The sequence below is a fragment of the Oncorhynchus nerka genome, linkage group LG15 (genome assembly GCF_034236695.1).
Source record: "Oncorhynchus nerka isolate Pitt River linkage group LG15, Oner_Uvic_2.0, whole genome shotgun sequence".
Taxonomy (NCBI): domain Eukaryota; kingdom Metazoa; phylum Chordata; class Actinopteri; order Salmoniformes; family Salmonidae; genus Oncorhynchus; species Oncorhynchus nerka.
Genome location: NC_088410.1, coordinates 70,641,404 through 70,662,779, shown reverse-complemented (window position 1 = coordinate 70,662,779; position 21,376 = coordinate 70,641,404). Strand labels below are relative to the sequence as shown.

General features: G+C 48.0%; 2 protein-coding genes across 2 annotated transcripts in view; one reads left to right on the top strand and one right to left on the bottom strand.

The window, feature by feature from the left end:
• Window positions 1-1,395: 1,395 nt before the first annotated feature.
• LOC115123910 (transmembrane protein 183A-like) lies at window positions 1,396-8,927 on the bottom strand. Its single transcript, XM_029653269.1, has 8 exons — window positions 8,716-8,927; window positions 5,979-6,068; window positions 5,705-5,875; window positions 5,273-5,432; window positions 4,870-5,050; window positions 3,493-3,573; window positions 3,213-3,371; window positions 1,396-2,594 (listed from the first exon to the last, which is right to left on the bottom strand). Exons 1-8 carry the CDS (start codon window positions 8,777-8,779, stop codon window positions 2,412-2,414), a joined length of 1,089 nt encoding a protein of 362 aa, XP_029509129.1. The 5' UTR covers window positions 8,780-8,927; the 3' UTR covers window positions 1,396-2,411.
• Window positions 8,928-15,645: 6,718 nt separating this feature from the next.
• Window positions 15,646-21,376, top strand: part of LOC115125478 (liprin-alpha-4-like) — a 208,437-nt gene continuing 202,706 nt past the window's right edge. Inside the window, 1 exon segment of the mRNA XM_065001860.1 lies at window positions 15,646-15,996. Within this exon segment, the coding sequence (XP_064857932.1) occupies window positions 15,742-15,996 (255 nt within the window). The 5' untranslated portion in view covers window positions 15,646-15,741.

Sequence of the window (21,376 nt, the reverse complement as noted above, 5' to 3'; positions counted from 1 at the left end):
TACCATTGACACCAGGCAGGATGGGACCATGGAATCTTATGCCAAATCCTGGCATCAGCATGACGCAACAGGAACTGGGATTCATCGGACCAGGCAACGTTTTTCCACTCCTCAATTGTCCAGTGTTGGTGATGGCGTTCCCACTGGAGCTTCTTGTTTTTAGTTGATAGCAGTGGAACCTGGTGTGGTCGTCTGCTGCAATAGCCCATCTGTGACAAGGACCGCCAAGTTGAGCGTTCTGCACACCACTGTTGTACTGCGCCGTTATTTGCAGCCCGCCTGTTAGCTTACCATTCTCCTTCTACCTCTCATCAACAAGCTGTTTTCACCCCCAGGACCGACACAGACTTTGTTTTGTTTATCACACCATTCTGGGGAACCTCTAGACACTGTCATGCGTGAAAAGCCCAGGAGGCTGGCCGTTTGAGCTACAGGAACCGGAACGCCTGGCCCCAACTCAAAGTTTCTTAGGTCACTTGTTTAACCCATTGTAACATTCAATCGAACAGTAAGTGAATGCCTCGATGTCTGCCTACTATATATATATATATATATAGAGAGAGAGAGCAAGCCACAGGCAAATTAAAATCCATTGAAGCTGATTTTCTAGTGTTTTTAAGTCTGTAAAAAAATAAAATTATAATCCCCCTCAGAAAACTTGGGGGTCCAAATAATGGACCACCAGTTGAGGAACCCTGCCCGAGGGGGTCTCACCCAACCGCCTTTGTGGATCCCGCATGAATTGGTTTTTATCAGGTGTCATTTTCTGTAATATCAATATTGCAACATTTTTGTTACCTTTATTTAACTAGGCAAGTCTAAGAACACATTCTTATTTACAATGACGGCCTACCATGGAACAGTGGGTTAACTGTCTTGTTCAGGGGCAGGACAGATATTTACCTTGTCAGCTCGGGGATTCAATCCAGCAACCTTTCAGATACTGGCCCAACGCTCTAACCACTAGGCTACCTGTCACCTGTGTGATCCTCTGGAGTTTCTTTCTACGGCTATGGTTTAAATTGTTTTACCCAAATCAATGTACAAGCAACCTTCTCATTGTGCTTCAAAAAGTTGACACTTTCCATGTTCTTAGTTGACCAGAAGCGGGCACTATTGTCAAGGAAACACATAGGACTAGTACTGTATTAATTTCCTCATTAGTTTACCCCTCATGCTGTATATCCACATTCACATTTGAAGTAGGTATCACCATATGCAAAACATATGATAGTAGGAAACCTAATTTCTCCTGACAAATAGAGCACAGCATGTAGGGGGGGTTCTATTCAGTCTGCCAATGCCACGTCTAGTTTGGTGGATCTATGTCCGTGGAAATGTTAAGTTGACGTCTATTGTCTAATTAAATCTGTAAAAACAAAATCTTACAAAATGCAGGGGGTTCTTTCCAGTTGTATTTCAGTACAGGAGGTTGACCATACAATCACATAGACAGCATCCACAGGCTTTACATGGGGACTGAAATGACGGTTGGCTCTCACAGCCAAACATACATACGTCCCTCACAAGGTCAACCAGCTATACATTAATTTACAATGAAGCAATTTCAGGTCTGATCATCAACAAAAAGCTTTGCTTTCCACTACACACGATAACAAACGTCTATATTCACACTAAAATCAAACACGAATGTTCTGAACTGCATTTTGATTGGACGACGAGTGAACAGTAGAAGAGAGCTGCCATCCGGTCTCCTGTGGGTATTACATGTTGATTCTTCAAATACCACCTCGTTAGAAATTAGCCAAGACTGGCTTCTACTGATCATTTTTTACATACAAGACTGGCCTTGTGTTCATAAACCCAAATCAGGAACATTCTAGCACAGACATAAGCAGGATATAAAATGGTGCTCCCATTACAGCCTTCAGACCCCCTTCCTTCCTGAGGAGGTGTAGGGGTTTACAAAGTTCCAATGATTACAGGTATCAAATTAAATACAATTACACAAGCAGAAAAATCATCATGAAAGCCAAACTAGAATTACAGCCAAACAAATGTAAAATCAAAAGTCTCCCATTTAAAAATGGCCTTAAACTAAGATTTAGCAGTTACAGAAAGGAGAACATATTAAAGAAATGACATTGTCTCTGCATCTGTTCAACATAAACTTGTAGGGTGGTCTGAGGGTAGGCAATGTGAGGGGATTGGAAGGTATTGAGGGTTTGTCTCTGGAGAGCTAGGGTACTGAGGAGGTAGGTGCTGTGTCTGGGGCTGTAGAAGGTTCTGGCTGTACAGGGAGACAGGGTAATGTGGATGGTTTTTGGTGTAAGGGGATACTGGCTGTTCTAGGTGTAAGGGCAGACGGTACAGTCAGGGTTTTAAGAGTAAACGGGTGTAATGTGTGTGTGGGATAGTAAGAGGGTTCTACACGCGAGGAGACATGGGTTTTAGATATAGGGGGAGGAAGGGTACTGCGGATGCCACCAGTCCATGAGTCTCACGCTGTGTACAGGATCCAGCACCACCTGTGTCCCCCCCTGCTCCCCCCTCCTCCCCCGCTGGGGGGGAGAGTCCTGGAATAGCAGGCGCACTCGGTGGTGACGCATGTCCGTGCTCACATTGATGTTGAACTGGGAAGGGAACAGAGACAGAGTGGGTTAGACAGACCGGAGACACAGGTTTGCCTATCCTAAAAACAGGCCCACTCTACGAGTTACAACCACATAATGGGATTTTAAAAAGGCCCAAAGCAGCTGTTCTTTTATATCAATTTCAAATCATTTCTAGGTAACAACTGAGTATGTAACTGTAGTCGCTTTTCAAAGAAATCGTCAAAAATAAACGAAAATCACTTTTTTGCAAAAACGATTTCTCAAGCAAGTATTTGAGTGAGGGGACTAAAGGAAGGGGTGTGTAACCTGACAACTAGCTGCTATTGGCAGAGGTCTGAAACTGTTGGTTTATTAACTTACAGCGCCTGGTGATGTCACCAGGCAAACCTCAACTCTACCCATGCAAACCTGCTGATTAGGTGTCAATTGTATTTTCAACCAACAATAATCAGGAAATGACACTGACCACATTTGTTCCCACCTTTAAAAGTCTTCCTTTCATCAGCTGTTGTACAATATGACACAAAACACAGGAAAAAAATGACTAGACTGCACTGGGCCTTTAACAATGCAACTTCATGGATGGAGACAACAGAGTTAATTCAGTGTGAAAGCCAGGGAGAGTGGTGTACTGACCAGGGCGAGGGTCATCCCCATGACGACGGAGGTAAAGATGAAGTTGAGGGTGGTGACCTGCAGCAGGTAGCAGTCTGAGTCTGGGTTGGCATGGACCTCCTCATACTGACGGGGCAGCAGCAGACCCCGGGTGGCATTACCACCCTTACACCTCACCGCCTAGTGGACAGAAACATATAGAAACTAACATACCCCTGATTACAATTCAAATGTTTGACTTCAAATTCAAACTAAACATGCTTCACTAGTGTCCTTCAGACAGTTCAGCATGAATACATACCGGCTTCACAAACTTGAAGTTGAACTCCCACATAGGATCAGGTCGAGTGCCCACAACCTTATTGACCCAGAACAGTAGACACTGCAGAGGAGAAAATGGGTAAAACTTTACTTAGCACGGGCCGCCCCCAGGTGGTGAAGGTAGGAAACACCTCCACTTCGCTGATCCTCAACATTGGGACAACACAAGGGTGTGCTCAGCCCCCTCCTGTACCCCCTGTTCACCCATGACTGTGCGGCCATGCACGCCTCCAACTCAATCATCAAGTTAGCAGAAGACACAGCAGTAGTAGGCTTGATAACCAACAATGACGAGACAGCCTACAGGGAGGAGGTGAGGGCCCTGGGAGAGTGGTGCCAGGAAAATAACCTCAACAAAACCAAGGAACGGATCGGGGACTTCAGGAAACAGCCCCCTACCCAGATCAACGGGACAGCAGTGGAGAGAGTGGAAAGCTTTAAGTTCTTCAGTGTACACATCACTGACAAACTGAAATGGTCCACCCACACAGACAGTGTGGTGAAGGTGCAACAGCGCCTCTTCAACCTCAGGAGGCTGAAAAAAATGTGTCTTGGCACCTAAAACCCTCATACGTTTACAGATGCACAATCGAGAGCATCCTGTCGGGTAGTATCACCTCCTGGTACAGCAACTGCTCTGCCCGCAACCGCAGGGCTCTCCAGAGGGTGGTGCAGTCTTCCCAACGCATCAAACTACCTGCACTCCAGGACACCTACAGCACCCAATGTCACAGGAAGGCCAAAAAGATCATCAAGGACAACAACCACCTGAGCCACTGCTATCATCCAGAATGCGAGGTCAGTGCAGGTGCAAAGCTGGGACCGAGAATCTGTTTTTCAGTCTCTATCTCAAGGTCAGACGACTGTTAAACAGCAATCACGAGCACATTAGAGGCTGCTGCCTATAGGCATAGACTAGAAATCACTGGCCACTTTAATAATGTTGACATATTTTGCATTACTCATCTCATATACTGTATCTTAGTCTATGCCACTGGCATTGCTCGTTCAAATATTTATATATTCTTAACTCCAGCCCTTTATTTAGATGTGTGTATTGTTGGGATATATTTTTGTTAGATATTACTGCACTGTTGGAACTAGAAACACAAGCATTTTGCTACACACGCAAAACATCTGCTAATCACGTGTCTGTGACCAATAACATTTGATTTGATTGCACAAGTGGCCATTAACGCCAGAATTTGATGGAGCAGGATTAGTGAGTTACAGCACAGATCAAGTACCCAGACCCTCTCAGGATACAAATAAGGCGAGAACTTCAAACTCCACAAACCAAATAGTTCTTTGGAAACCGCTAGCCTGTTTCCCTGCTTGCGCCATCTTGGTTCTTTACCTTGGAGTTGAGTAGCGTGATGGGCGTGGACTCTGGGAGGGCGGGGTTCAGGGAGATACGTGAGCTGAATGGCTCATACAGGTGGAAGAGGGAGCGAATCACGCGAGCCCGTAGACAACGCTTCCTGGCTATGGAGTCTGGCTGCAGACGGAACGGCAGGTGAGTATCCAGACTGTAGTGTCTATGGGGGGAGAAAGAAAGAGGGAGAAAGAGAAAGGGAGGTGAAAGTGAGAGCATAGAGAGAGGCGGGGAAACAGCATATGTAAATAAGAAGGGTTCAACTCCTTCAGGTGCCAATTTTCAAGGGCAATGTGAATCTGACTTCCCAGGATTCAAGTCTTATCAAGAGCCTTGGGAGCCCACCTAGAAAATAGGTTGTGGGAATGAGAGGGTCTAAACCTACCGCCTGTATAGTCTGGTCCAGAAGGCAGCAGTACAGGTGACGGTCCAGGCGTTTCTGCAGATCAGAGCAAACGTACACACATCCTCTGGACGGATATAGGAAGCCAGCACCAGCCAGATATCCACTGTGTAGTCCTCCCCATCACTGCACTCGCTGCACTCTGGGAAAACAGACAGTCAATCAATGGGCTGTTAAAGTCAGGAAAGTTGTTCACACCCATCTGTCCTTGTTCACTTCCCTTTACGGATCTGAGACGACTGGATAGGTGAAAGAAAAGATGGCCTAGTTCACAGCCTATTGCAATTACCGACCCAGTTACGCTATATCTGTGAAGGAGCATGAACGAGTACAGGGGAACGGGAGCAACCCTCTGGAATGAAACGCAGTCCTCAACTCTTTCAGCGCATGACTAGAGACGGAGGTGAAGTGTACCTTTCCTCCTCTTGTTTTTCTTCTTGCGGGCCTGTTTGGCCTCGTTCTCTCCATCCTCCCCGGGGTCGAGGTCGTCGCTACTCTCCAGGGTGTCTCCGGTGAGGGTGGCTGCTGACGAGAACACCTCCTGTACGGAACCCTGCGACCCCTCTAGCCCACACAACATCTTCACTGCAGGACAAACAGTGTGGAGTTAGTAAGCACAATAATGTGGTTTATCCATTAAACACAATGTCTGTAGAACAAATGGAAACATTTTGAATGACGCTCTTACCTTCTTTTTCAATTGCATTGGCAACGGCCTTTTTTACCCTCCCCGACTTCACAACGGCTGGGTCGGCATTGGCGAAATCAGCAACTGTCACTACAAGAGGGGAGAAGATGCAGTTTACCAATCACTCACAATAACAAAGGGTGGCATGGGGTGCATCTCAATAGTAAGATTTTACAACTTCTTGCTCCCCTCATTTATTTTCCTTTGTCTGCACTGACCTGATAACACTAGTAGGGAGTAGACTCTACGGTCTACGCCTAGTAGGGAGTAGACTCAACGCCTAGTAGGGTGTAGACTCAACGCCTAGTAGGGTGTAGACTCAACGCCTAGTAGGGTGTAGACTCAACGCCTAGTAGGGAGTAGACTCAACGCCTAGTAGGGAGTAGACTCAACGCCTAGTAGGGAGTAGACTCAACGCCTAGTAGGGAGTAGACTCAACGCCTAGTAGGGAGTAGACTCAACGCCTAGTAGGGAGTAGACTCAACGCCTAGTAGGGAGTAGACTCAACGCCTAGTAGGGAGTAGACTCAACGCCTAGTAGGGAGTAGACTCAACGCCTAGTAGGGAGTAGACTCAACGCCTAGTAGGGAGCAGACTCAACGCCTAGTAGGGAGCAGACTCAACGCCTAGTAGGGAGCAGACTCAACGCCTAGTAGGGAGCAGGAGTAGACTCAACGCCTAATAGCGAGCAGGAGTAGACTCAATGCCTAATAGCGAGCAGGAGTAGACTCAATGCCTAGTAGGGAGCAGGAGTAGACTCAACGCCTAGTAGGGAGCAGGAGTAGACTCAATGCCTAATAGCGAGCAGGAGTAGACTCAACGCCTAGTAGGGAGCAGACTCAACGCCTAGTAGGGAGCAGGAGTAGACTCAATGCCTAATAGCGAGCAGGAGTAGACTCAATGCCTAATAGCGAGCAGGAGTAGACTCAACGCCTAGTAGGGAGCAGACTCAACGCCTAGTAGGGAGCAGGAGTAGACTCAATGCCTAATAGCGAGCAGGAGTAGACTCAACGCCTAGTAGGGAGCAGGAGTAGACTCAATGCCTAATAGCGAGCAGGAGTAGACTCAACGCCTAGTAGGGAGCAGGAGTAGACTCAATGCCTAATAGCGAGCAGGAGTAGACTCAACGCCTAGTAGGGAGCAGGAGTAGACTCAATGCCTAATAGCGAGCAGGAGTAGACTCAACGCCTAGTAGGGAGCAGGAGTAGACTCAACGCCTAGTAGGGAGCAGGAGTAGACTCAACGCCTAATAGCGAGCAGGAGTAGACTCAACGCCTAGTAGGGAGCAGACTCAACGCCTAGTAGGGAGCAGGAGTAGACTCAACGCCTAATAGCGAGCAGGAGTAGACTCAACGCCTAGTAGGGAGCAGGAGTAGACTCAACGCCTAATAGCGAGCAGGAGTAGACTCAATGCCTAATAGCGAGCAGGAGTAGACTCAACGCCTAGTAGCGAGCAGGAGTAGACTCAACGCCTAGTAGGGAGCAGGAGTAGGGTGTAATTTCATGATATGGACAGAAAATAATAGCAAACTATATTTTCAAAAGGATGTGAGTCTTGTGTTCATATTTCACAACCTCTGCAGGCTTTTCTAAAAGTGTCTCAGATATTATCAGACTAATAGATGAGCTGCCACGGCCACTTATTGGCCTAGCCGACTTCCTTCACCATGGAATTTATAGGCTACACAACATACAAGCAAAATATTCTCATAACGACGTTAGACGGTAATCATCATGAATACTCACCTCAATTTGGCTAACATTGACCCCAGCCTAATTGTAACCAAATATCCAAACGGAGTGTATGTGAAAACAAAATGGAGGTATTGAGACGAGTCCCCACGTCTGTCTCAAACCAGTTACGCTGTCCCAATCAGGGAAGTTGGGGCGGCAGGGTAGCCTAGTGGTTAGAGCGTTGGACTAGTAACCGGAAGGTTGCGAGTTCAAACCCCCGAGCTGACAAGGTACAAATCTATCGTTCTGCCCCTGAACAGGCAGTTAACCCACTGTTCCCAGGCCGTCATTGAAAATAAGAATGTGTTCTTAACTGACTTGCCTAGTTAAATAAAGGTCAAACATTTTTTTTTTTTTAAATCATTAAGAGCTGAAATTAGAGTTCACCACACACAGCTATTGATTTAAAGTATTTAAAAGGGTTGGATGACTAGGAGCTTCGGTAAGGAACAATTTGATACATGCTTTCAACGTCATTAGACTACTTTATTCCAATATTTTCATCAGTGATATTCATTCCAACAGTATTTATTTATTGATCCATCCAGTTGTGGGTAAGAAAACGTGCACGCAGAGGCGCTGCCGAGTAACCATCACTATAAAACATAAGTGATCATGAACGCGCATTGCTTACACCGGATTTAGCTACTAGTTTTATTTTAGGTTGGTGCAACAGGTGTAAATTCTGATACCAAAGTCGGACATAGCTACGCCCAATGTAGCGTTTAATGTTATACTCAACTGGTGGGTGTCTGACTGACATCCACCAGAAATAGGCATACATATTTGTATCTGAACGTTCTATTTTTATGACTAACATTGACATTATCCTTAATAAGAACTAGCAATGTATTGAATATTAATGATGGTAGTAGAATCGGGTGGTTTAACTTTCGTTCTCGAGGACCCACCCACTCTACGCACCACTGTACGTTACAGATTACGTACGGCGGCCTGTTACCGGCTGGGTAGACAAGATAGCTTTAGCAAGCTAACTACAGTACCTGACTCCGAGCAGACGTCCCCGGCCCGAAATTTCAGCCGTTTTCGGTTCCCTTTCTTGGGCATGGCGGTAACAAGGGTCTGTGGCCACTTATCGAGGCTGTGTATCCTGCCATGTCTCTATGACAAGCAGAGGTAAAGAGAAAAATAAAAAAGTGGGAGAGAAATTGAAAAATGTTCCTCCAGGATCTTCAGCCATCATGGGACTGACGTAAATGAGTTTACGTACGTTACATCACGCGAGACTTTCGTCGTATCATTATTCAATGGCTAGCTCATCATTTTCGAATCTGATTGGACAAGGCGTCTTCTGAGTGGTCATTGAGCCAGTCAGATTAGTCTATTCACTCTCACTGGATGGGGGTGGAGTTAAATTCCCAAAGGATTACTTCATCATCTAAACTCTTATTACAGAGTAGCAGAAGAGAGACACGGTAGGCTACTATGAAACCAATGTAGCACACTGACTTCCTAAACATAACGATTTGGTCATCTATCAATCAATCAAATATATTTATAAAGCTCTTTTTACATCAGCAGATGTCACGAAGTGCTTATACAGAAACCCAGCCTAAAACCACAAACAGCAAGCAATGCAGATGTAGAAGCATGGTGGAAAATCTCCCTAGAAATGTAGGAACCTAGGAAGAAACCTAGACAGGAAGCAGGCTCTGAGGGGTGGCCATTCCTCTTCTGGCTGTGCCGGGTGGAGATTATAAGAGTACATGGCCATTAAGGATAGATCTTGCTTCAAGATGTTAAAACGTTCATAAATGACCAGCAGGGTCAAATAATAATCACAGTGGTTGTAGAGTGTGCAACAGGTCAGCACCTCAGGAGTAAATGTCAGTTGGCTTTTCATAGCCGAGCATCGAGAGGTCGAGACAAAAGGTGCGGTTGATGGAGAGAGGGAGAGAGGTGTCAAAAACAGCAGGTCTGGGGCAAGGTAACCCTGCCTTAGTCACTGTTACTAGCCTTCTACCACCCCTGTACTCTACCCTGCACCTTAGAGACTGCTGCCCTATTTACAGTCCAGAGTCAAGGAACACTGGTCACTTTAATAATGTTTACATACTGTTTTAGCCACTTTATATATATATATATATATATATATATATATATATATATATATATATATATATATATATATATATATATATATATATATATATATATATAATATAAGGGTGTGTAAAAACAGTATATGAATAGAAAGGTGTGTACAGCAGTAGTTACAGTATATATATATATATTTGTTTTAATATATATATATATATATATATATATATATATATATATATATATATATATTAAAACAAATATATATATATATACTGTAACTACTGCTGTACACACCTTTTCTATTCATATACTGTTTTTACACACCCTTATATTTATTGGGGTGGCAGGGTAGCCTAGTGGTTAGAGCGTTGGACTAGTATCCGAAAGGTTGCAAGTTCAAAACCCTGAGCTGACAAGGTACACGAGGTTCGCTCGAACAGACAGTGAGTCACCTGGCCGTGGCTTGCTATATAAAGCAAGCAGACAGGCATCAAGTCATTCAGGTACTGTTCAATTGAACATTAGAACGGTCAAAACAAGTGACCTAAGTGACTTTGAGCATTGTATCATTGTCAGTGCCAGGCTCTCTGGTTCCAGTATTGTAACGGATGTTGTCTGGAGATAGAGAGGAGGACCAAGGTGCAGCGTGTTCATGTCTTTTTATCAAACAAACTGAACACTGGAACAAAACAATAAACGATGTGAACAAAACGAAACAGTAGTGTGTGGCCCAAACACTCACATGGAAACAAACACCCACAACCCAAAACTGAAACCCAGGCTTCCTAAGTATGATTCTCAATCATGGACAACAATTGACAGCTGCCTCTGATTGAGAACCATACTAGGCCAAACTCAAAAACCAACATAAAAAAAACAAACATAGACAGCCTACCCAACTCACGCCCTGACCATACTAACCCCCCAAAGGTGCCGACTCCGGCCGCAAAACCTAAACCTATAGGGGAGGGTCTGGGTGGGTGTCTGTCCGCTCCTGGCTGACTGACGGCTCTGGCAGCTCCTGGCTGACTGACGGCTCTGGCAGCTCCATGCTGACTGACGGCTCTGGCTGGTCCTGGCTGCCTGACGGCTCTGGCTGGTCCTGGCTGACTGACGGCTCTGGCAGCTCCTGGCTGACCGATGGCTCTAGCAGGTCCTGGCTGACTGACGGCTCTGGCAGGTCCTGGCTGACTGACGGCTCTGGCAGGTCCTGGCTGACTGACAGCTCTGGCAGCTCCTGGCTGACTGACGGCTCAGGACAGATTGGCGGCTCTGGCAGCTCAGGACAGACTGGCGGCTCTGGCAGCTCAGGACAGACTGGCGGCTCTGGCAGCTCAGGATAGACTAGCGGCTCTGGCAGGTCAGGACAGACGGGAGACTGGCAGCTCAGGACAAACAGGAGACTCTGGCAGTGCTGGAGAGGAGGAAGGCTCTGGCAGCGCTGGACAGGCGGGAGCACCTGTAGGGAGAAGACAGAGATACAGCCTGGTGCGTGGGAATGCCACCGGAGGGCTGGTACGTGGAGGTGGCACCGGACAGACCGGACCGTGAAGGCGCACTGGAGCTCTTGAGCACCGAGCCTGCCCAACCTTACCTGGTTGAATGCTCACCGTAGCCAGGCCAGTGCGGGCTATTCCACCTCGCCGTACTGGCCTGTGCTGGTGAACCGGGGACACCATGCATAAGGCTGGTGCCATGTACACCGGCCCGAGGAGACGCACTGGTGACCAGATGCGCTGAGCCGGCTTCATGGCACCTGGCTCGATGCCCACTCTAGCCCGGCCGATACGAGGAGCTGGGATGTACCGCACCGGGCTATGCACACGCACCGGGGACACCGTGCGCCTCACGGCATAACACGGTGCCTGCCTGGTCCCTCTCTCTCTCCAGTAAGCACGGGAAGTTGGCGCAGGTCTCCTACCTGCCTTCGCCACACTCCCCGTGTTACCCCCCCAATATATTTTTGGGAATGCCTCTCGGGCTTCCAGCCGCACCGCCGTGCTGCCTCCTCATACCACCGCCTCTCGGCTTTCGCTGCCTCCAGCTCAGCCTTGGGGCGGCAATATTCTCCAGCCTGTGCCCATGGTCCCTTGCCGTCCAGAATCTCCTCCCAAGTCCAGGAGTCCTGTGATCGCTGCTGCTGCCCGTTACCACGCTGCTTGGTCCTTTTGTGGTGGGTGTTTCTGTAAGGGATCTTCTTCTGAAGAGGAGAAGCGAGAAGGATTGGAGGACCAAAACGCAGCGTGATAAGTGTCCATAATGTTTATTTTAAAACATAAACTGAACACTACGAAATACAAAACAATAAATGTGAAATGAACGGAACAGTACCGTGTGGCCCAAACATTCACACGGAAACAAACACCCACAACCCTAAACTGAAACCCAGGCTACCTAAGTATGATTCTCAATCAGGGACAACAATTGACAGCTGCCTCTGATTGTGAACCATACTAAACCAACATAGAAAAACAAACATAGACTGCCCACCCAACTCACGCCCTGACCATACTAAAACAAAGATAAAATAACAGAATTATGGTCAGAACGTGACAAGTATCTCAGAAATGGCCAGCCTTCTGGGCTTTTCACGCACGACAGAGTTTAGGGTTTACTGAGAATGGTGCGACATACAGAAAACATCCAGCGTCAGTCCTGGGGGTGAAAAAAGCTCGTTGATGAGAGGTCGAAGGAGAATGGCAAGAATCATGCAAGCTAACAGGTGGGCCACCAACAGGCCAATAAATACACTGCTCAAGAAAAAATCATGGGAACACTTAAACAACACGATGTAACTCCAAGTCAATCACACTTCTGTGAAATAAATCTGTCCACTTAGGAAGCAACACTGATTGACAGTACATTTCACATGCTGTTGTGCAAATGGAATAGACAACAGGTGGAAATTATAGGCAATTAGCAAGACACCTCCAATAAAGGAGTGGTTCTGCAGGGGGTGATCACAGACCACTTCTCAGTTCCTATGCTTCCTGGCTGATGTTTTGGTCACTTTTGAATGCTGGCAGTGCTTAAATGTAAATGTAAATGTAGTGGTAGCATAAGACGGAGTCTACAACCCACACAAGTGGCTCAGGTAGTGCAGCTCATCCAGGATGGCACATCAATGCGAGCTGTGGCAAGAAGGTTTGCTGTGTCTGTCAGCGTAGTGTCCAGAGCATGGAGGCGCTACCAGGAGACAGGCCAGTACATCAGGAGACATGGAGGAGGCCGTTGGAGGGCAACAACCCAGCAGCAGGACCGCTACCTCCGCCTTTGTGCAAGGAGGAGCAGGAGGAGCACTGCCAGAGCCCTGCAAAATGACCTCCAGCAGGCCACAAATGTGCATGTGTCTGCTCAAACGGTCAGAAACAGACTCCATGAGGGTGGTATGGGGGCCCAACGTCCACATGTGGGGGTTGTGCTTACAGCCCAACACCGTGCAGGACGTTTGGCATTTGCCAGAGAACACCAAGATTGGCAAATTCGCCACTGGTGCCCTGTGCTCTTCACAGATGAAAGCAGGTTCACACTGAGCATGTGACAGACGTGACAGAGTCTGGAGACGCCGTGGAGAATGTTCTGCTGCCTGCAACATCCTCCAGCATGACCGGTTTGGCGATGGGTCAGTCATGGTGTGGGGTGGCATTTCTTTGGGGGACTGCACAGCCCTCCATGTGCTCGCCAGAGGTAGCCTGACTGCCATTAGGTACCGAGATGAGATCCTCAGACCCCTTGTGAGACCATATGCTGGTGCGGTTGGCCCTGGGTTCCTCCTAATGCAAGACAATGCTAGACCTCATGTGGCTGGAGTGTGTCAGCAGTTCCTGCAAGAGGAAGGCATTGATGCTATGGACTGGCCCGCCCCTTCCCCAGACCTGAATCCACTTGAGCACATATGGGACATCATGTCTCGCTTCATCCACCAACACCACGTTGCACCACAGACTGTCCAGGAGTTGGTGGATGCTTTAGTCCAGGTCTGGGAGGAGATCCCTCAGGAGACCATCCGCCACCTCATCAGGAGCATGCCCAGGCGTTTTAGGGAGGTCATACAGGCACATGGAGGCCACACACACTACTGAGCCTCATTTTGACCTGTTTTAAGGACATTACATCAAAGTTGGATTAGCCTGTAGTGTGGTTTTCCACTTTAATTTTGAGTGTGACTCCAAATCCAGATCTCCATGGGTTGATAAATTTGATTTCCATTGATAATTTTTGTGTGATTTTGTTGTCATCACATTCAACTATGTAAAGAAAAAATATTTAATAAGGATATTTCATTCATTCAGATGTAGGATGTGTTATTTTAGTGTTCCCTTTATTTTTTTGAGCAGTGTATATATACTGGTGTGCAGAACGGCATCTCAGAACGCACAACTCGTCGGTCCTTGTCACGAATGGGCTATTGCAGCAGACGACCACAGCAGGTTTCACTCCTATCAGCTAAAAACAAGAAGAAGCATACCTAACGTGTGCCAGGAAGACATTCCCGCACCATTACACCACCGCGACATGGGGCTAATGAGCACCAACACTGGACAATTGAGGAGTGGAAAAACATTGCCTGGTCCGACGAATCGCGGTGCCTGTTGCGCCATGCTGATGGCCGAGTCTGGATTTAGCGTAAGCAGCATGAGTCCATGGCCCCATCCTACCTGGTGTCAATGGTACAGGCTGGTGGCGGTCTTGTAATGTTTTCCTGCACATGTTAGGTCCCTTGATAACTATTGAGTAGCTTTTGAATGCCACTCCTTGTAGAATCCATGCCCAAAGAATTCAGGGGGTCCTGGAGTTAAAGGGGAGTCCGACCTTGTACTAGATGGGTGTACCTAATAAACTGGCCACTGAGGGCAGGTCCAATATAAGTTAAGCACACTAATGATATAAGTTAAGCACCCTAATGATTTATTTGTGTATGAATAACATCCAGTTTATCTCCAATGCAGTATTTTAATTTCCATTTCATTCCAATTCCATAATTCATAACGGGTCCCACCAGGGAGCCTGCGCACGACACTATTTTGGGCTCAGTCACCAGAGCGCGCAGTGCGCGCGTGCATGGCGTGGCATGACAGCATGTGAACGCGCATGGTGGTGCTGATGTGAGGAGATCTGCCGCTTGAGCAAATGTAGGAAGATTTTTCTTAATCACCTTCCTGAATTTCTCACAGGGGCAAAAGGGGGAAATAACCACGTGACCTGTGGGCACATGGGGGAACGATGTAAATGATGCGTAAATGTTTTGTAGAGAAGGGGGAGTTGCTCCGTTTCCGTAGCGGTAGTGGTGATAGCTGCGGGAACCCGTTTGTGAGGGAGGAGTGGTGGGTGTGAGTGTGTCTGCTCGCTGGCGGTGTGGAGATGGCAGCAGAGGGTTGTGAAGGCGGATGCCGTAGACATGCCTAGCTGGCTATCGCCGTCTCTCTCGCTGAAAGTTTACCGGCAACTGGTGGCTGTTGAACCGAAGAAGCACCGAAGAAACCCCGGGACCCAGATCCGCTAATTGGAATATGTAATCCATAGGCTCAGCGGCGGCATCACGGTGTCTCTGCTCTGCCAATCAAATCACACACACTGGAATTACATGTGAGTGGCGCGCGGGGTTGGACGGATGTACCGGATGAACCGTTGCCCGCAGACATGGATAAAAGGTTATCGCTCGTCTCATTTCATTTTCATTAAATAGACACATCGAATAACGGACTAAATGATTTATGACGGGCGAACTGAAGGGTTCTGGAAGAACGTTTTCCATGAAGATCATAAGGATATCTGTCACCGGTGCGCGCGGCACATTCCATGCTGTTTTCCATTAGTCGTAATCATCAAAGATACATCGCCTATTCACATCAATAAGTCATCGTGTTTATTAGCCGGTTGATTAGCCTTCAGACCTCCAATGATATCACCCCTCTCATTACGGCTATTCTACACGGCTATAGGACTGTAAGCACCAAGCAGCGAATATGATGTGCGAGGTGATGCCGACAATCACCGAGGGGGACTCGGGGGGACCTCCCCGGGGTGGAGGGACTCAGAACAGCTCAGACCCCGAAGCCAACTTCGAGCAGCTGATGGTCAACATGCTTGACGAGAGAGACAAGCTGCTGGAGTCCCTGCGCGAGACCCAAGAGACACTCATTCAATCACAGAGCAAGCTGCAGGGTGCACTGCACGAGAGGGACGTGCTTCAGCGTCAGATCAACACCGCGCTGCCTCAGGTGAGAGAGACCACACACACAGGTCTCAGTAGGCTCAACATGCTCCCATTTCCATGTATCCAATTTCATCCATAACCCAGCAGAGTCTTAATGTGTGGATATTAGGGGGTCTCCTCCCAAGACTACTGTTTGGGAGGGCTGGTGTGCGAGATGATGGAGGTCTACAGTTACTCACGGTTACCTAGGTCACTGGTTCCGGCCCCCTGGTTCTTCCCCTCATTCTATTATAGGTGAGGTAATTGTGGTGGAAACCCATCCAGTCCTTTGACTTGTATCAGTGGCAATGAAGGACAGGAGACAAGGAGACAAGGAAAGGAGACAGCGGCTGCTTTCCCATTCTCCACCCTTCTCCCAAAGTGTATAGTTTCCACCATGAAATCCATGATGAGGAGTGTGCAGTTGGCAGTGAACTGATCTTGTTTGTTGTCTTGTATGAGGCTGGCACACAAGACTTGGTATATTGGGAATATTCCGTGTTCAGTCCGAGAGCTCAGCCTTGTTTTACAGAAGCTGTTCATTAATGGGTTGCAGTTTGGAATGTGTGTGTGTTTTTGAGGTTTTTGGGAAACCACTGGGCCTGAATGAAGTACTGAACTGTGTGTGTGTGTCTGTCTCTGTGTATTGTGTTATTGAGTGCTGAACAAGGTCTGGAATCAGCAACCATGACGACGGTGAAACTGCTGTTAGCCCTTTGACTTTCCACCTCTTATGTGTTACATGATGTCATCCAGAGAGAGGAGGAGAACGAGAGAGGAGCCTGTGTGTGTGTGTGTGTGTGTGTGTGTGTGTGTGTGTGTTAGTCCCTTGGTGATGACAATGCCAGTGCAGCTTCTTGTTAAGGCAACATGGCTGCCTGCTACTGTACATGGCCTGTGGCTGGGCTGCCTGCTTCAGTGTGCGTGTGTGTGCATGTGTGTGTGGGAATGTACTGTCAGGACAGTTGTCTAATCCTGGTAGGTTCAGTTTAATGTTTTATTTCAATGATAATATCCATGTTAGTTATACAGTCAGAAGCCTAGAGCAGAGAGAGGCATTACGGCTGGAGTTCACTAAACAGACAGTTAACTCCTCACTCACTGAGAGTGGATTGGAGACACACACATATTTTGTTTGTAATTGTTTTATGTGTTTGTCTGTGGTTGGTAATAACCCCTATCCCCTGTGCTCTGACTCTGTCTTACCCCACCCACACTGACACCCTGTCTTACCCCACACTGACACCCTGTCTTACCCCACACTGACACCCTGTCTTACCCTACACTGACACCCTGTCTTACCCCACACTGACACCCTGTCTTACCCTACACTGACACCCTGTCTTACCCCACACTGACACCCTGTCTTACCCCACCCTGACACCCTGTCTTACCCCACACTGACACCCTGTCTTACCCCACACTGACACCCTGTCTTACCCCACACTGACACCCTGTCTTACCCTACACTGACACCCTGTCTTACCCCACACTGACACCCTGTCTTACCCCACACTGACACACTGTCTTACCCCACCCTGACACCCTGTCTTACCCCACACTGACACCCTGTCTTACCCCACACTGACACCCTGTCTTACCCCACACTGACACCCTGTCTTACCCCACACTGACACCCTGTCTTACCCTACACTGACACCCTGTCTTACCACACACTGACACCCTGTCCTACCACACACTGACACCCTGTCTTACCCCACACTGACACCCTGTCTTACCCCACACTGACACCCTGTCCTACCACACACTGACACCCTGTCTTACCCTACACTGACACCCTGTCCTACCACACACTGACAGCCTGTCTTACCCTACACTGACACCCTGTCTTACCCCACACTGACACCCTGTCCTACCACACACTGACACCCTGTCTTACCCCACACTGACACCCTGTCTTACCCCACACTGACACCCTGTCTTACCCCACACTGACACCCTGTCTTACCCCACACTGACACCCTGTCTTACCCTACACTGACACCCTGTCCTACCACACACTGACAGCCTGTCTTACCCTACACTGACACCCTGTCTTACCCCACACTGACACCCTGTCCTACCACACACTGACAGCCTGTCTTACCCTACACTGACACCCTGTCTTACCACACACTGACACCCTGTCTTACCCCACACTGACACCCTGTCCTACCCCACACTGACACCCTGTCCTACCACACACTGACACCCTGTCTTACCCCACACTGACACCCTGTCTTACCCCACACTGACACCCTGTCCTACCACACACTGACAGCCTGTCTTACCCCACACTGACACCCTGTCTTACCCTACACTGACACCCTGTCCTACCACACACTGACACCCTGTCTTACCCCACACTGACACCCTGTCTTACCCCACACTGACACCCTGTCTTACCCCACACTGACACCCTGTCTTACCCCACACTGACACCCTGTCTTACCCCACACGGACACCCTGTCTTACCCCACATGGACAGCCTGTCTTACCCCACACTGACAGCCTGTCTTACCCCACACTGACAGCCTGTCTTACCCCACATGGACAGCATGTCTTACCCCACACGGACAGCCTGTCTTACCCCACACTGACAGCCTGTCTTACCCCACAATGATACCCTGTCTTACCCCACACTGACACCCTGTCTTACCCCACCCTGACACCCTGTTCTCCACTGGGGCTGTACAACAAACATTTGTCTTCACCTAGGTGCGTGTGTGTAATGTGTATTCTCAGAGGAGCTTGACTTTGCTGGGCTTGGACCGAGCCCTCTGAGCTCTCACTCCTATAGCCCTTGACTCCTGACCTAGAACCCCAGTCTGGGGGTGTGCAGTGGCCCAGAGTGGTGGGAAGACAGAAAGGAAAAGCGAGAGAGAGAAGGATTTCGAGAGGAGGGGTGGAGGTGAAAGAGCAGTAGCAGCAGCACCTCTCAGGTTGCAGGAAGGAAATAGAGGTATCAAACAACACTCACAAAGGAGACCCATTCCCCTCTCTACCTCTCCACCTCTTCATCAAATCAAATGACATTGTATTTATCACATGCGCCGAATACAACTATTGTAGACTTTACAGTGAAATGCTTACTTTGAACCTTTCCCAACGATGCAGAGTAACACAAATAGTGATAACAAATGTAGTAGTAACTAACACAAAAAGGAATCAAATAAAAAGTATGTGGACACCTGCTCGTAAAACATTCCAAAATCACGGGCATTCATATGGAGTTGGTCCCCGCCTGCTATAACAGCCTCCACTCTCCTGGGAAGGCTTTCCACTAGATGTTGGGACAGTGCTGCTATAACAGCCTCCACTCTTCTGGGAAGGCTTTCCACTAGATGTTGGGACAGTGCTGCTATAACAGCCTCCACTCTCCTGGGAAGGCTTTCCACTAGATGTTGGGACAGTGCTGCTATAACAGCCTCCACTCTCCTGGGAAGGCTTTCCACTAGATGTTGGGACAGTGCTGATATAACAGCCTCCACTCTCCTGGGAAGGCTTTCCACTAGATGTTGGAACAGTGCTGATATAACAGCCTCCACTCTCCTGGGAAGGCTTTCCACCAGATGTTGGGACAGTGCTGATATAACAGCCTCCACTCTCCTGGGAAGGCTTTCCACTAGATGTTGGGACATTGCTGCTATAACAGCCTCCACTCTTCTGGGAAGGCTTTCCACTAGATGTTGGGACAGTGCTGCTATAACAGCCTCCACTCTCCTGGGAAGGCTTTCCACTAGATGTTGGGACAGTGCTGATATAACAGCCTCCACTCTCCTGGGAAGGCTTTCCACCAGATGTTGGGACAGTGCTGATATAACAGCCTCCACTCTCCTGGGAAGGCTTTCCACCAGATGTTGGGACAGTGCTGATATAACAGCCTCCACTCTCCTGGGAAGGCTTTCCACTAGATGTTGGGACATTGCTGCTATAACAGCCTCCACTCTTCTGGGAAGGCTTTCCACTAGATGTTGGGACAGTGCTGCTATAACAGCCTCCACTCTCCTGGGAAGTCTTTCCACTAGATGTTGGGACAGTGCTGCTTTAACAGCCTCCACTCTCCTGGGAAGGCTTTCCACTAGATGTTGGGACAGTGCTGATATAACAGCCTCCACTCTCCTGGGAAGGCTTTCCACTAGATGTTGGGACAGTGCTGCTATAACAGCCTCCACTCTTCTGGGAAGGCTTTCCACTAAATGTTGGGACAGTGCTGCATTAACAGCCTCCATTCTTCTGGGAAGGCTTTCCACTAGATGTTGGGACAGTGCTGCTATAACAGCCTCCACTCTTCTGGGAAGGCTTTCTACTAGATGTAGGGACAGTGCTGCTATAACAGCCTCCACTCTTCTGGGAAGGCTTTCCACTAGATGTTGGGACAATCTCGACAAACCATTTCTGTATGGACCTGGCTTTATGCACAGGGGCATTGTCATGCTGAAACAGTAAAGGGTCTTCCCCAAACTGTTGCCATAAAGTTGGAAGCACAGAATTTTCTAGAATTTTCTAGTATGCTGTAGCGTTAAGATTTCCCTTCACTGGAACTAAGGGGCCTGAACCATGAAAAACAGCCCCAGACCATTATTCCTTCTCCACCAAACGGCACTATGCATTCTGGCAGGTAGAGTTCTCCTTGCATCCGCCAAACCCAGATCCGTCTGTCAGACTGCCAGATGGTGAAGCGTGATTCATCACTTCAGAGAAGGCTTTTCCACTGCTCCAGAGTCCAATGGCGGTAATCTTTACACCACTCCAGCCGATGCTTGGCATTGCGCATGGTGATCTTAGGCTTGTTGTGCGGCTGCTTGGCCATGAAACCCATTTGATGAAGCTCCCGACGAACTGTATTATTGTGCTGATGTTGCTTCGAGGCAGTTTGGAACTCCATAGAGGCTGAGTGTTGCAACCGAGGACAGACGATTTTTACATACTACACACTTCGCAGCTGAGCCGCTGTTGATCCTAGACATTTCCACTTCACAATAACAGCACTTACAGTTGACCTGGACAGCTCTAGCAGGGCAGAAATTTGACGAACTGACTTGTTGGAAAGCTGGCATCCGAATCCACTAATTTGAAGGGGTGTCCACATACTTGTATATATATAGTGTATATACAGGGAGTACCAGTACCAGGTCATTGTGCAGAGGTATGAGATACTTGAGCTAGATATGTAGATGAAGGCAGGGTAAAGTGACAAGGCATCAGGATAGATAACACTACTAATAATAGTCAAATAAAGAACAGAGTGTAAAAGTGTGTTAGTGTGTATGTTTGTGTTGTGTCAGCATGCGTGTGTATTGTTTGAATGTGTCGGCATGCGTGTGTATTGTTTGAATGTGTCGGCATGCGTGTGTATTGTTTGAATGTGTCAGCATGCGTGTGTATTGTTTGAATGTGTCAGC

Excerpts from the sequence above, each read along its gene's own strand:
- LOC115123910 (XM_029653269.1), bottom strand. The coding sequence starts at position 8,779 with ATGCCCAAGAAAGGGAACCGAAAACGGCTGAAATTTCGGGCCGGGGAC. Across the intron at positions 5,051-5,272 it reads TGGACCAGACTATACAGGCG|ACACTACAGTCTGGATACTC; the intron begins GTAGGTTTAGAC and ends CTCCCCCCATAG. Across the intron at positions 2,595-3,212 it reads TGGGGATGACCCTCGCCCTG|TTCAACATCAATGTGAGCAC; the intron begins GTCAGTACACCA and ends TTCCCTTCCCAG.